Below are 14,845 nucleotides of genomic sequence, written 5' to 3' on the forward strand. Positions count from 1 at the left end.
GATCCTCTTGATCATGTCTACGTGCCTAGATGCGCTGAGTTGCTATCATGTAATTGGCTGATTAGACATTTGCATTAAGAAGCAGTTAAACAGGTGTACCTAATAAAGTGGCCGATTAGTGTAGAAGTATATAGAAAGATTGCAGCCTTGTCAAATTCAGTGCTTCCTCCTCAGTGGATGCCACTGGCCAAAATGGCTGCCACAGTGAAGGTGTAGTTCATGGGCCCCGTGGCGCTCCATCGTGGCCACTGGGGATAAATATGTACTACATACAAACATTAGTTGGCCTGTACTGAACTAGTGAACAGGGACAAAAATAAGCATCTTAAAAGGCCTCCTCCCTGCTCCTCACAGTTTTTCACCTTAGGAGCTCTTTTAAGCTCTAAGACACTTTGTACATAACTTATCTTTACAAGGAACTGGTCTTAACTGTAAGGGAAAATTCTAAGAAAACGTCACAATTCTAAGAATTTTCTTAGAATTTTGTCACTAGGAGCAACTCTTAGCACTAGGAAACTTTGTGAATATGGCCCCAGGGTCATTTTCTACCCAGGAAATCTAACCTTTTTTTGCTTTATGTGCCACTCAGCAACTGTCATAGGATTAAACATTGTCCTCACCTCCAACACTGTATCTAGTTCTCTTTATACACTGTTTCCAAAGTTAACAACATGCCCACCAGCATGTCTAAACTCACCAATTAACTTGATGTACCCTAAAATATTTGCAGTTAGTAACTCCACCTAAATCAACAAAGAGTCATTTTACATGTCTGTTTGTATAAGAACGTAACAAACCAGATGATTAGTCTGCAAATACGCCTGTGTTCATAGGCAAATTTTTCAACCTAGGACAGAGCTGTGCCAGCTGTTCTTCCAGGCTCTTAGGGGCTAGGCTAATATTCCTAAGCTCTAGTGTTAAAATAATGGATAATACAATGAATAAGCAATTAATTCAAAGTTAAGTTTAGGGTTCTGCTTTTAAAGGCCTCAAGGGGATCAGATTGTATAATGTCATGGAGTTATGGAGGTTATTCTGGAGGAGGGGGGCACGACAGGTAAAGGCCCTCTGAGCTCTGTGCTTAAAACACAGACATGAGTGATATCAGTATTCTCATCTAAATCTTTACACTAAATAATTATGCTTCCAAATGTTTATAAGGAATCTTGACCATTTTGCTTAGCTGAATCATCTCATCTATTAAAGCTCTTTTTTGTCAGTTGGAATTGTTCGTCCTATCATTATAAAAAAATCAATCAATCAATCTTTATTCCAGACACAGGGAAGGTCCATAGTACAGTACAGACATACAAAACATTTTCATGTTGTACTTTACATGTTTTCATTTACCAATAAGCAGTGCTCTGTGATCAAGAAGACAAAAACATCAAACTGCTGCTTTGTGGTTCTGTATGAGGCTTTTACAGGTAACACCTAAGTGTGTGTGCAACGTCATCAAAGTGATGATAATAAAACTGCCAAAAAAAACAAAACAAACCAACTGGGTTGGAAACACCTGGCCCTGTGAGCTTCATATGCACACACATTGCCCTATACCCCACAGGGCATATGAGAGTAGATGAACATGCAAAATGCAACATGCAAGCTTTGATGCTGGCAATATACTGTTGTACAGGCATGGAAGGTTTTACAGTTCAATAGCTGAATAAAGTTTGCATCATACCATGTGGGCCTGGCCTACAGGGAAGAGCAATATATAGACTGTGTGTTGTGTTGGTCATACTATAGAATGATTATTTGTTTGTGCTCAGTGAAAAATACAGAAGATGAGGAACTTTTTTAAAAAATGCATCATAATACTGGTCTAAAAAATCTTATTTAGATTATTTTCCCTTATCATCCAGCCTTGATTACCACACAGTTGGTAGAAATATTAATCCGAATCATCCATTCCTCTTAGGTCATCAAGAGGTCCCAGGGCCTGGATGAGGTTTTGGCACGTTTGGACCCTCAGGCTGCCAGTAAACACTTTGCATCCATCCAGCGCTGGAAAACAAAGAGAGAGATGGCATGTCCACGGAGAGGTAGATAACAAAACCTCTGTACATCTTTGCTGCCCAGATATCTGTTGCATTTATAATCAGATTTCGGATATATATATTTATATTGACTAAGATGTATTTGTTTTACTTTTCCATCAACAGTTAACCCAAGTTACATTCTTTGCTACTACACAAACGTGTCTATGAAATCTGACTTAAAGTGCTGTTGACAATAACCAGATACTCAGCTAAGCAAGCCTCAACAACTCAGTACAATCTTAAACATGACTTTAAGCATAGATTAACTGCGCTATGATATCCACATCTTTTTGTATATGGATATTTGTCATGTAATGTTTATGTTTGTGTGTTTTAGGAGCGTTCCTGCTGTTTTCCCAGAAGAAGCTGGCCAAACTGAAACAGAATGAGCAAATGACAGAGCCAGATGTCCACGGCAGAAATGCTGCTGTACACCAGGTACTCACACACAATTAAAATGTACAAAGATCTGTCAGTTTTGGTTTTACACTCCCTTTAGCCTCAGCTCATACAGTATGAAGTGGACCGCTGACCTCTAATCTCGTCTGACCAATTTGTAATTCGACCTCTGCTCCCTCCTCAGCTCATACAGCAGTGGCACTCTCTGGATGAGTCCAGCAGATCAAAATACATTAGGAAGTCGACCCGCTGCCCTGAGCCCTCTCTGGGCTTGTTAAGGCCCAACGTCTGCTTCGGATCAGTTTCGGAAAACTTTCACAACATTACAGAGAAATACCTCCAGAGCGAAGGCAGGACGAGGCAAGACAGCCTGGACACCCACAGGTACTGAATGTGAGAGTCTGTAAATAGGACAAAAATGAATCCATACTGTAAAATGTAAGATAACTTAAAAAAGACCATAAATCCAAAGTACTGAAACAACATTGGACAATTCCATCATATTTTAACATTTTTCTCATGTGAGCCCTTCTGGGATCAGTGGAAGTTCAATCCATACAACCTTCACAACCAATAGAGGGAAGAACTGCTGTGACCAGTGCTCCCTACTCCAAATAGTTAAAAGACTTCAGGCCTTTTTTTAATTGACTGCATTTGACATGATTGGTAATGTAATGTTAATGAATCTTTCGCTTTTACTATCTTCTTAAACAACTTAGATTTGTAGGAAGGATTCTTTGTCATAGCACATAGCACTTGGACACTGAAGGTGCACATTATTAAGCACATTACAGGAATGATCGCTGATTAAGAATTGAGCGTAAAACTAGTAAAATAACCTGTCTCTCTCTTTCCCTCTCTCTCTGTGTCTTCAGCCTTCGGCAGCTGTTGAACTATAAATGGCAGCGCTCACTGTGTGACCCAGGTGAAGCAGTGGGTCTGCTGGCAGCTCAGTCCATAGGCGAACCCTCCACCCAGATGACCCTCAACACCTTCCACTTTGCTGGTAGAGGAGAGATGAACGTCACTTTGGGAATACCTCGGTAATGTCACCTCAAGGTCGGAGACATACTTGCTTTTAACTACGTGTTTGCGTGCAAATGATGGCTGCCTTGTGTTACCTGTGTCCGTTTGGACTGTTGGTTGTGCACGTCCTCAAAAATTAGTGCAACCTGTCCATTAACGCGAGTAGTGGCGAAATACCTCGATAGCATCGTTAATGTGGTCTGTAGGATCTGTAGCGGTCACCATTATTGCTATCCTCACCAGTTACCCACCGGCGTAAAGCTTGACATCAGCGTGGCGCTGATTGGCTAATCACTAGACCCGCCCCCACCCCCGGCGTTCATTGGTCCGTCCATTGTTTGGACGAGATAAATCGCAAATTCACTGCAGTATGCCAGACCAGAGATGCAAGCCTACTCAGTTGAGTGGGCGGGGTCTATGGTCTGGAACCAGGCTAGATTGTGTTGATCTTCTATGCTGTTGGGGGAAGATGTGCGTGAGGCGTCCATGCTTTCACAGACATGACTGTAAACTGTAACTGCACTGTGACTGGTTTGCAGAGCCATGCAACCATGAGGTGGTATAATTCTAGTTTTCATAAGTAGATATGCAGCATGCAAACACAAAGCCAGTGTGAACCGTTTCCCCTTTCGCTTTCAGATGGGGAAGCACAGGGGACACTTTGTCTTGCTTCCAGTGCTGAAATTGATGCTCACTTCAGAGTTACACTATTTTTGTACCACTACTGAACAGTTTTACTGCTAGTTTCTCCTCTGCTCTGATCATCAACACCTGTCTGCTCTCAGCACATCCACCATCACCCCCTCCCCTACCTTTGCACCATGCAGTTAGCTGTTCCTAAGGGTGACAACTCCAGCATCATTTTTTCCAGAGCTGTCAAACACACTGCTGCAGCCGCAGGGGAGAACCACTGCTATAGATCAAGAGAGCTGATGTTGGCACCTCTCTGTCACCAAATATGAGCTGAAACAAAAGAAACTGTCCAACAGCAGTAAGATCTAGATGGCCATGCTCTCATTTTCCATGTCTTTCTCCTGACATTGGAACGTTGTGTTCAGGTAGACACTGTATTTGCCCAGTGGATGAACATGCTGTCGTTGCTGTATTTGCAACATTGGCTTAAAATCCCCTCTATCGTGGGATCTAGCAATTATGCAACATGATCTCGGTCAGCTCAGATAGACACGATCACGTTATGTAATAATTGTGACAGGCGTAGATACATCAAACAGCTGTAGACTGTTGTGAATGTCTTGGCTGTCTGGCTTTGCTTCCAGAGAGGAGAAAAAATGTGAGAAGCAAACCTTGTGCTATGAGCATGTGTGAGAAGAGGCTGCAAATGTCATAGGGCGACTGTTCTAGTGATGATTTTACAAAACACCTTTCCAAAACCATCACTTCTTCATCAACACCTCTTCTTCTTACTTACGGGTCACCCAAGCCCTCCACCACATTTTGTCTACATTTGTCACTCTGTTTTTATATTTCTGTGTCTCACAGACTGAGAGAGATCCTGATGGTGGCCAGCTCCAACATCAAAACTCCCATGATGAGCGTTCCAGTGCTTAACACCAAGAAAGCCTTGAAGAGGGCGAAGATGCTCCGTAAGAAACTTACCAGAGTCTGTCTGGCTGAGGTGAGGATCAGCTCCTCTGGTGTTTCCTTGCCTCCTTTTGCTTTCCAACTTTTAACCTTCTATTATCTCCTTTTGTTTGACTCATTTTGCCTTTCATTTTCTTTGTGTAGTTTGTTTGGGCGTCTTTTTTTTTTCTTTCATTATGGCAGTACTTGCTCCCGTCCTCTTCAAACAGTCTCTGTTTCCAAATGTCTGTGGTTGTGTTACTAATTGGGTTTGGACAGGTCCTCACCTGTGAGCTTGTCTCTAACTTTTACATTGTGTGGGGAACTGAAAAAAGTAGGACTCACCACAACTCTGTGTGTGTGTGTGTGTGTGTGTGTGTGTGTGTGTGTGTGTGTGAGCAGGTGCTGCAGAAGATAGATGTGGTTGAAAAGTTGCGGATTGAAAATCACCACAAGCTGCGGTCGTTCAGAGTCACCTTTAACTTCCTGCCTCCTGACCGTTACTGTGACGATAAGCTGCTATCACCCCATCAGATCCTCCACTATATGGAAACTAGGTGTGTGTATATATATGTGTGTGTGTGTGTGTGTGTGTAGTTTCTTTTGTATCAGATGCCTCTAAGAAATACCTGATTTTTACCTCTCATCTTCTCGACACTTTGTTGTTTGTCCTCCCCAGGTTTTTCCGTCTCCTCCTCGAAGCCATTAAGAAGCGCAGTGCCAAGCTTGCCTCCATCGCCGTGGAAACGAGGAAGGCCACCCCCAGAGATAGAGACAATGATGGCGATGGAACAGCTGACACAGCAGGGGTCTGTTTTTAATTTGCCTGTCTTCATTTCAGTGTCCCCTATTGGATTTTCAGTATTAGTTTTGTCACTCATTTTTTTTTTGTTTGTTAATGAACGTTTCTTCCGCTTCCTTGTATATCAACAAAAATCTGAAATACCTTTGTCATGTTGACAATCAACAGTTAGATGACGGCGAGGGAGAAGAGGAGCGAGAGATTGTTGATGACCAGGCGAACGAAGGAGACGCCGATGCTTCAGATGCCAAGCGAAAAGGCAAACAGGAAGAGGAGGTATGAAGATTGAAAATACTTCATATTAAATACTATTTCAGTCTGTGGCTTGTTAAAGCTGGACCTCTTGATGTTCCTGGATATAGGAAGCTTGGAAATCTACCTCATACACTTCCAGTTAGTTGACACAGCTTTAGACTTGTCTGAACATTACCATCCCATTCACATTAAACTCAATTGCGTAAGCATCTCAATGGACTAGTATAGACTTGAACACGTAGCCGCCCCTGTTAAGGAAACATTCAGGTCCGTCGTCTGCAATCTGTCCTGGAGTGAATATTTAGGCAACAAGTATAAGATCTATAGATACTTTTCTTCTCTCTGTTAATCTCCTAGATTCAAGTCATGTTGGTGCTGGTCTAATCCCTGCATCCCATAATTTCATCATAGACATTTAACAAGTCTAAGAGTCCACAGCCATGTAAGCAGCTCTGTGAGACACAGTGATACTTGCCCACTTGCTTACATGCTGATCTTCAAGAGATACAATGTTTAACATGTTCACCATTTTAGTTAATGTGTGCATGCTAACAGTTGCTAATTGGCATGATACACACAGCACAGATGAGGCTGATGTCAGTTCTGTAGGTATTTGGACATAACAATATAAATAAACTTGATTTGATTTATAGAGATATATTACAAGTGTGTCAAACATCTTGGGTGATTTGAATTGCCTGGAACATCCTGAGGAATAGACCCCATCTGTATTATTTTGATTTTACCTGCACACCAAGGTCTTTGCAAACATCTCCTTCACGGGAAGTGCACTTCAATTAATGTCTGGCAGACTAGTCACTGGAAGTGCATTACTGCCTTCCTTTGGTTAAAAACAATGACTCATTTGGTTTTGGCAAACAGAAATAGATACACTGTATGTGTTTATTTGCATTTAGATAGAGTGGATCACCCAAGATGCATGTTAGTACTAGGTGTAAACACTGGAGCTCTATTGCTGTTGACTATTAAACCATGGTAATAAAGACATATAACCAATCCTGCACAAATGCAATCACTTCCATTATAATACTGTTAATGCCCATCTGGTGTCCTCTGCAGGTGGACTATGAGAGTGAGGACGAGGACAAAGCTGATGACGGTGAGGATAAAGAAGATCAGGGGGAAGAAGAGGAGGAAGTGGAGGAGAATGTGGAGAAGACGACACCGGAGGAGTCCCAGCCAGAGTCTGCAGGAATGAGAATGGAGAGGAAGAATAAACGAGCCAAAGGAGGGAGAGGGGGTGGGGATGGAGAAGCAGAGGAGGCCTTGAATCAGATGAGGGTGAACTCTGTTCTGGAGTCCAACTCGGCAATAGAGAGATACTGCTACGATCAGCAGCATGAGCTCTGGTGTGAGGTGAGTTTGTGCATGTTACATAAGCAGATTGAGAAACTTTCCTGCTATCATTAAAAAAGATTTGTATAATAATTAAAATTACGGTTCTCATTACAGAAGTCCTTTTAATCAAGGGTCAAAGTATTATGTTTATTCAGTCCTGTCACTGAGCTCTGACACATAATATATATGTAATAATTCCCTAGAAAGTGTCCTCCCCACAACTATAATATAAGGAATCAATGCCAAGTAATTATGGATTATTACATCATACAATCCTGTAGTTGTTCCTATGATACAAGTCTATCCACCATCTTTGTGGTAAGCACACGGTGCAGAGTCTTATCTTGCACACACCCTGGCTACTTGCCAATAAATGTAAATTTGTGAATCATAAATCATCACAAAACAGTCAGACGTTTACTTATTGAACCCCTTTATGATGCTGTTTTCAGTTTTAAATGTTCTGCCCTCTCTGTACCTTGAAACTCAAACTGTCATCCATCACTGTGCAACATGTTACCTAACATCAAGCAGCCAATGGTAGGAAGTGGTGAATATGCCTTTGACTGAAACAATGTGCTTGTACTCGAGTTGTGACCACATTTCAAACTGCCAAAAATTAGAAATAATAAAACTGCACCCTACAACGTGACATTGTCAAGACAGTGGAGATATGAATAACCTTGTTTTCTCAATAACACACACACACACACACACACACACACACACACACTAATATAGGTGAGTTCTCCCCAAACATTTGAAATTAAATGTGTGTGGTTCTCATAAAGCAGTTAATCAATTTTTAATTGGTCACACGGATAACACAGTGATCTCAGCAAAGTCTCACTGTTGCTTTCCTTACCTAGAATTCAGTACTGGTTCATTGATTTAAAAATGTGTCAGGCCGGTCACAGATTAGATTTCTCAGTAGCTTACATATGAAATATTGATTGCCTAATATCTAGTTTATTTCCACATGCATAGATGAGCTCTTTGATAGTAAATGGGAATTTAGAGACAGAGCGCAATGCGTCATAAAACAAGGCCCACTGAGGGGGGAAACTATTGGAGCCACAATATGCAACCAAGGCCTGAAATGCTAACAATATTGTAGATAGCTTAGACATTACATAACAGCATTTCAAAGAATTGATTTAACATCTTGTGTCTACAAGAGGGGAACAGTTACATTGACAAAGTCAATATTGCCTATCTTAGTGTGCTTACCTTACCATGCTTATCTTGGAGAAATTACATTACATTACATTATATACTTCAGTATTTACAGTTTGATTGGTTGACCAGGTAAGATAATCATTTAAGATAACAAAGATAAGGTTTACGTTGTTTTCAGACGTAAATGACAAGGAAGCACCTTCACGCAATACAAAGTCAATGGAGATCTACGAAGTGTTTGCCCCTCGGTGGGGGGCTGGACTTAGATGCGCTCTGTCTCCATGCTCCTTTTAAACATAGACTGTGTAAAATAAAGGAAGTAGCCACTGTGAGGTTACCCATTTGTTTGTTGGTTCGCATTTTGAAGCCTTAAGTTTGGCATTTGGCTGTCACCTAATTAGATTTTTGGAGCCAGAAGTGACCTTATTTGGACAAGAGGGTGGCGCTAACCCTTACCCTAGCTGCTAGCTTGGTTAGCACAGTGCATTAACAGCTATGTTTAAGTGTGATAATGCAAATGCTGAGTTTTACTAGCTGAAAGCAGGTATAAAACCATTAAAACAGAGAAACTGAAAATCTTACTCCTTAGAGGGTCTTTGAATACAAAAAATGCTGAACAAAACATTTTTTAGGCAGCCAAAATGTTATCGTTAACTTCCATGAATTAAAGACCAAAACAGCTACGGCTACACCTATACTCTATGAATCAGGGGTTACGCTTTGGTTACATTATCTAACCAAGGTTGTCGTGGTGGTAGCCACTTGTCACTCAAAACGAGTAGGCCCTTAATTATGCATAACTTTAAACCTCTATAACATTTAAAGAGGTGAATTATAAAAAAATTCACCCCCTGACAGTTATTAACAGCTAATTAGCTATAGAGACCAAAACCTTTTTTGTTCCAGGCCGTAAACATATTTATTCCTGCTGTAAAGTTGGCCATTTTAACATAGGGGTCTGTGAGGATTGACTCGCTCTCGGAGCCAGCCTCAAGTGGCCATTAGAGGAACTGCTGTTTTTGACACTTTTGCGTTGGCTGTTTTCAAACCCTGGAGGTTGCCGCTTGGTCTTAAACCAAACATGCAGACAGCTGAAGATGATCCTCCTCTCTAATCATTAGCTCATAGCTGCTTGTGCCTTGGAGGACACATTTCAAGTCCTGCTTCTAATCGGATATATCAGTTCCCATTCACTAAACAGCACATTGGATCAGAGGGCCCCTTACTGGATCTCCAGTAGAGATGCACCAATCCAACTTTTTCAGTTTCGATACCGATCCCAATGCTGTGGCTTTGAGTATCAGCCGATACCTGATACCGATCCGATACCATGGTTGACCTAAATAGCTATATACCTTTACATGTAGAGGAGAAAAGACTAGAGGCATCAGGCATTGATGACTACACAGTTCTTTCCTAAGATCAAATGAAACAAGATGAAACAGATTAATGCAATGATGAACTATTTATTTTTAACAAAAATAAACAATTGTGCAACAGCAGTTGAAATAGTGTGAAATACCTCCACACAGCAGATTCACTCCTTCGCTCCATGACGTAGCTCGCGTCACAATAGATTTAAAGGGAAAGGATCGCCTCGGGTATAGGTTGCATTTTCCGATACCCGATCCATCTATTTTGATGATATCAGGGCTGATATTCGATCCAGATATCGGATCGGTGCATCCCTAATCTCCAGGGAACCACTGGAGGGTCATTTGACTGCTGTAAAAAAACTATCTGCAGTGTATATGCTCTGCATACTTAGTAGAGGATTCATCAACCCTTTAACTTGTTGTATGTAAAAATATGAAGCTTTTCTTCAGTGTTTGACTTCCTCATAAGGTTATTTATTAAACCTTGATCCCTTTATCCACCTTTTGTCTCCCTGTGCATAGGTTGACCTGGTCTTACCGGTGAGCAAGGTGCATTTTGACCTGACCTCAGTCCTGTCAACACTGGCCCAGAACGCCGTCATCATGGAGACCAAAGGCTTGACACGCTGCCTGCTGAGCGAAACTACAACAAAGACGGGAGAGAAAGAGACAGTCCTCAACACAGAAGGCATCAACATGCACGAAATGTTCAAGCACAGTGATGTATGTCGGAAGTTTAGACTGTCAGACATTTTGGTTTTGGTCTACATTTTCTAGCATGAGACTACATGGTGGTTTTAAGGGTAAGGACGGATTGCAGAGTGGATTATGAAGAAATTCATAATGTTTTTTTAGAAGAAGGTGCAACATGGCAAAACCCATGAGTGTGCTAAGCACTTTCTAGTTTCATTTTGAGTCTGGTCTTTTATGTCTGTTGAAACTGATTTGTAAAGGAACCCCCAGTGGAAATATCTGGTAAATATATGTCATATAATCTGATCAACATTATGTAATTTAATAATAGTTTGGGTTGTTCCATGCTATTCTGACTGCAGATCACAGTGACAGTTAGACATATCCATTTCAGATTTGACTGTCTGAAATAATATTTTTAGATGGCTGACTCAGACTTGTTACTATTCAAGTCTGTTGGTCATGATGTGACTCATACAAGTCTTTATTGTGGATTCGAGTCTTGCAAAGCATAAGTTATTGTACATTTGGATTACAACACTGTTTAAATACTGGACAAAATCTAGTTTTTCAATAAATTTTGCACATTTTTATCATTGTTTGGTGATCATCCCAACATTGAGACTCTATTTTCTCTCCAGATCTTGGACATCAAAAGACTGTACTCCAATGAGGTCCACGCCATGGCTAAGACCTATGGGATTGAAGTGGCTCTGAAGGTCATAGAGAAGGAAATCAAAGATGTCTTTGCTGTCTATGGTACGCACACACACACACACACACACACACACACACACACACACACAATTGCACACAGGAGAGCAGACCACGTGGCTGTCACAATTCCTCAGGTTTTGTCTCTGTATTTCTGTGTCCGTCTCTAGGTATCGAGGTTGACCCCAGACACCTGTCACTGGTAGCAGATTACATGTGTTTTGAAGGTGTATACAAGCCATTAAACCGGCACGCTATCCGGTCCAACTCTTCCCCTCTGCAGCAGATGACCTTCGAGACCAGCTACAAATTCCTCAAACAGGCTACCATGCTGGGTGAGGAACGGAAGATGATAATAATTCAAAGAGAAAAAAGAGATTTCTACACATAGATTTATTTTGTAGTTCTTTGTGGCATGACTGAGGGTGTGAGCGGAGATATGTTACACTACTTAGCAGATAAGAAATCGCTGTAGAGATTGGAGAGGGTACTTATTGATCAGGGTTAGTGAACGAAGCGTTTAGAGTATAGAGTGTCCCAGGAATGAGTTAGCAGTTTAGCACTCCTGGTTCCCTTATCCTGAAGTCAATTGGTTTTTGGTTTCTGGAATAAAGTCTGTGGTTAACACAAGCTTAAGAGACTTTCACTGGGGCGCCTAGTGGCTCAGTGGGTAGAGCGAGCAACCCATGTATAAAGGCAGTGTCCTTGCCACAGCGGCCATGGGTTCTATTCCAGCTTGTGTGACCCCAAAACTGTCCTGTCATTAAATGCAAAAAGAGACTTTAATGTTTTGTTCTATGACATAAAATACGTCACTTAACACCCCACTGTGAATTTTGAAGCTTTATGTGTCTTTCAAAAGGCGGTTGCTAACAAGTGGCTAAATGAGACTACAGAACATCATCATGCCAAACACAGCTTTACAGCCTTACTGTGGGGGCAGTGTTAAGTCATGCAACCTTGGTATGGTTTTATTTGAGCTCTTCATTAGCTCTTTGCTTCTAGCAAATGCATTTAGCCTTCAAACATTATTGAAAGCGGTGTTAATTTCTGAAGATTTTCTTGCTAAACAAAACGTAAATATCATAAATGTGTGTTTGCCATAGAGCTTGTTTTCTGCAGTAATCCAAAATCCAATGGAAAAATCCCATACGCTTTTTGACAAGGGAACCAGAGCAACGCTAACTTCCATATTGGCCTACAAAGAAATGTAAACCCTAAAGAGGTCGCAGGAATTTTATGCCTCCACACCAGCAGCACCCGTGGCTGGAGGCATTATGCTTTCAGATTGTCAGTTCATCTGTCTCATTCTAGTAAAAGAGATGTCAGGGATGCCTTGAGGGAATTGCTTCAAATTTGACACAAACTTCCTCTTCATGGATGTATAAAGAGAGCTGGATACAGTGTTGGAGGCAAGCCCCCGTTCATTCGCATGAAAGTTTCACAGTGGCGCATAAAGCCAAAGAAGCTTAGTTTCCGTAGTATGAAATGATCCAGATCTTCCATATAGTGGAGCCCATAGAACAAGGACAACAGAGACATAGGGCAGCAGCAAACTTCAGGTTTAACACTCTAACTTTAATGGGAATAAAATAATATAATCGTAGACTGAATGGATCAAATCTGGATAGCAAAACGATTCACAGGGGTTGTGACGCTAAAAAAATGTATCCACTGATTGATAGACGTCTCTTTTTGGGCCCAGTGACATCGTGTGATGGACTTGGAAGTTGTAATTCCATGTTTGGCCAGTATGTAAAATAAGCTCCAAAGCCTGGCACTGTTCCTGAGGGTTTGGTTCACTTCAACTCAAGAATGAACTGATTAGATTTTGGTGATCAAAGGTCACTGTGACCTCACAAGACATGTTTTTAGCCATAACTCAAGGATTAATACACTTATGACAAAACAATTCACACAGTTGTCTAACAGGAAAAAAAAAATTGAATTGATATCCAAAAGGTCAAAGGTCAGCTTCACTGTGACATCATAATGTTCTGCATTAAACACTTTTCTGGCCGTCATTGAACATCATAATTCAGGAACAGAAGGGGAGACATTTGGTCAGATACTGAATTGGTGACACTAATCATGGGTGGTTAGCTTGAAACTGTGCTGATTATATAGATTTTATGTACTGCTGGGATAAAGACGTGTGTTAAGCATCAATATTTCCCCAAGAAATACACTTTACTACATATTATGAGTATGGACAGCCATGGATGTAAACTGCAGCTTGACTGGTTGGAAGAGGTTTACAGTCCAAGGTAATAATTCTAATTTGGTTTTATGATATGGTCATGCTTTATATGCACAAGATTGAGCTTGCAGGAAATCAATGTCCCGTAACTGAAGAGTGCAGCTATTCTTATATGTTCGGCTATGTTATTGTACTCTGCTCCACACTGGGAACAAGTTATTCGAGCTAAGCAGGTCTGACGGGAGATGACAGGATACTTTCAGAGGCATGTTGCCATTGCTGTTTATTGTGATTGTAGTTTGTGCATGTGTAAAACACACACTATGTCCCCTGCAGTGGAAACGGGGCCACCACTTTTTGAGATTCAGATGAGCGAAGTCTATTTAAAATGAATGTTGAAATTTGATTTTTAATAAGATTCATAATTCAAGGCGTAGGAACTAGTTTCCTTTATGACAATACCTCAGGGAAGTTGGAACCATTTTGGATTCCTTTCACAAGTCCTTATCTTTGTGTTTTTGTTCATGGTGTTTTTCCTCCTTTTTCAGGGTCACACGATCAGCTGGTGTCACCGTCAGCCTGCCTGGTGGTGGGAAAGGTCGTCAAAGGTGGAACAGGACTGTTTGAACTCAAACAACCTCTGCAGTAGGAGAGGAGAGGCAGTCAGATTTTGTTGGACAATATGGACACTTCACATGGACTGATGTGATCAGAGAGCTGGAGCGGTTTCTTTGTCAGTTCTGTTGCCTCAAACTCCTGTGGCTCACTTTACTTCTCCAACAGATAAATAAGAATAACATGTTCCTACTTAATGATGTGATATGGCTGTCTTCTCATGCCAGACGTTCTTTAATATTTGTGTTTTGAAGAAAATGTAATTCAGCTTTTGTGAAACAGCTAAAGCTCTCTATTGGAGATGAATGAAATCTCTGAGCAGTCACTGAATCATACTGTAACATAAAAGGATGCATATCCACTCATGGTGCCATAAAATCTGGTAGAAAAGCAAGCCTTTTCTCTTTGAAATGTAATTTTATTATTAAATACAATGTCTTTATAAAGATGTCCTATTGTTTTTTTTTAATTTTTTGACTGTCGGGCCTGTTTTATTTTATTTGTTTTGGGGTTTTTATTGTTATTTTTATTTTTTTTTGAAGTTTCTTTGTTCCTCAAATGAAACTGTCAGTGAACACAGAGGTATTATGGTCAGCTAATGGGA

General features: G+C 41.0%; 1 protein-coding gene and 1 non-coding gene across 2 annotated transcripts in view; both read left to right on the forward strand.

Moving 5' to 3' along the window:
* The window catches only part of polr1a (RNA polymerase I subunit A), a 32,100-nt gene extending 17,410 nt beyond the window's left edge, over window positions 1-14,690 (forward strand). The window contains exons 25-37 of the mRNA XM_033633020.2: window positions 1,922-2,045; window positions 2,380-2,480; window positions 2,626-2,825; window positions 3,317-3,484; window positions 4,968-5,103; window positions 5,451-5,605; window positions 5,728-5,857; window positions 6,019-6,126; window positions 7,186-7,482; window positions 10,542-10,742; window positions 11,354-11,471; window positions 11,597-11,761; window positions 14,175-14,690. Coding sequence (XP_033488911.2) covers window positions 1,922-2,045; window positions 2,380-2,480; window positions 2,626-2,825; window positions 3,317-3,484; window positions 4,968-5,103; window positions 5,451-5,605; window positions 5,728-5,857; window positions 6,019-6,126; window positions 7,186-7,482; window positions 10,542-10,742; window positions 11,354-11,471; window positions 11,597-11,761; window positions 14,175-14,275 — 2,004 coding nt within the window. The 3' untranslated portion in view covers window positions 14,276-14,690. The remainder of the gene's footprint in view (window positions 1-1,921; window positions 2,046-2,379; window positions 2,481-2,625; window positions 2,826-3,316; window positions 3,485-4,967; window positions 5,104-5,450; window positions 5,606-5,727; window positions 5,858-6,018; window positions 6,127-7,185; window positions 7,483-10,541; window positions 10,743-11,353; window positions 11,472-11,596; window positions 11,762-14,174) is intronic.
* Window positions 141-277, forward strand: LOC117261518 (small nucleolar RNA SNORA5). The gene has a single exon (XR_004502051.1). It is a non-coding gene; the product is annotated as a small nucleolar RNA SNORA5 (small nucleolar RNA).
* Window positions 14,691-14,845: the final 155 nt, after the last annotated feature.

This window comes from Epinephelus lanceolatus, chromosome 7 (genome assembly GCF_041903045.1).
Source record: "Epinephelus lanceolatus isolate andai-2023 chromosome 7, ASM4190304v1, whole genome shotgun sequence".
Classification (NCBI taxonomy): Eukaryota; Metazoa; Chordata; class Actinopteri; order Perciformes; family Serranidae; genus Epinephelus; species Epinephelus lanceolatus.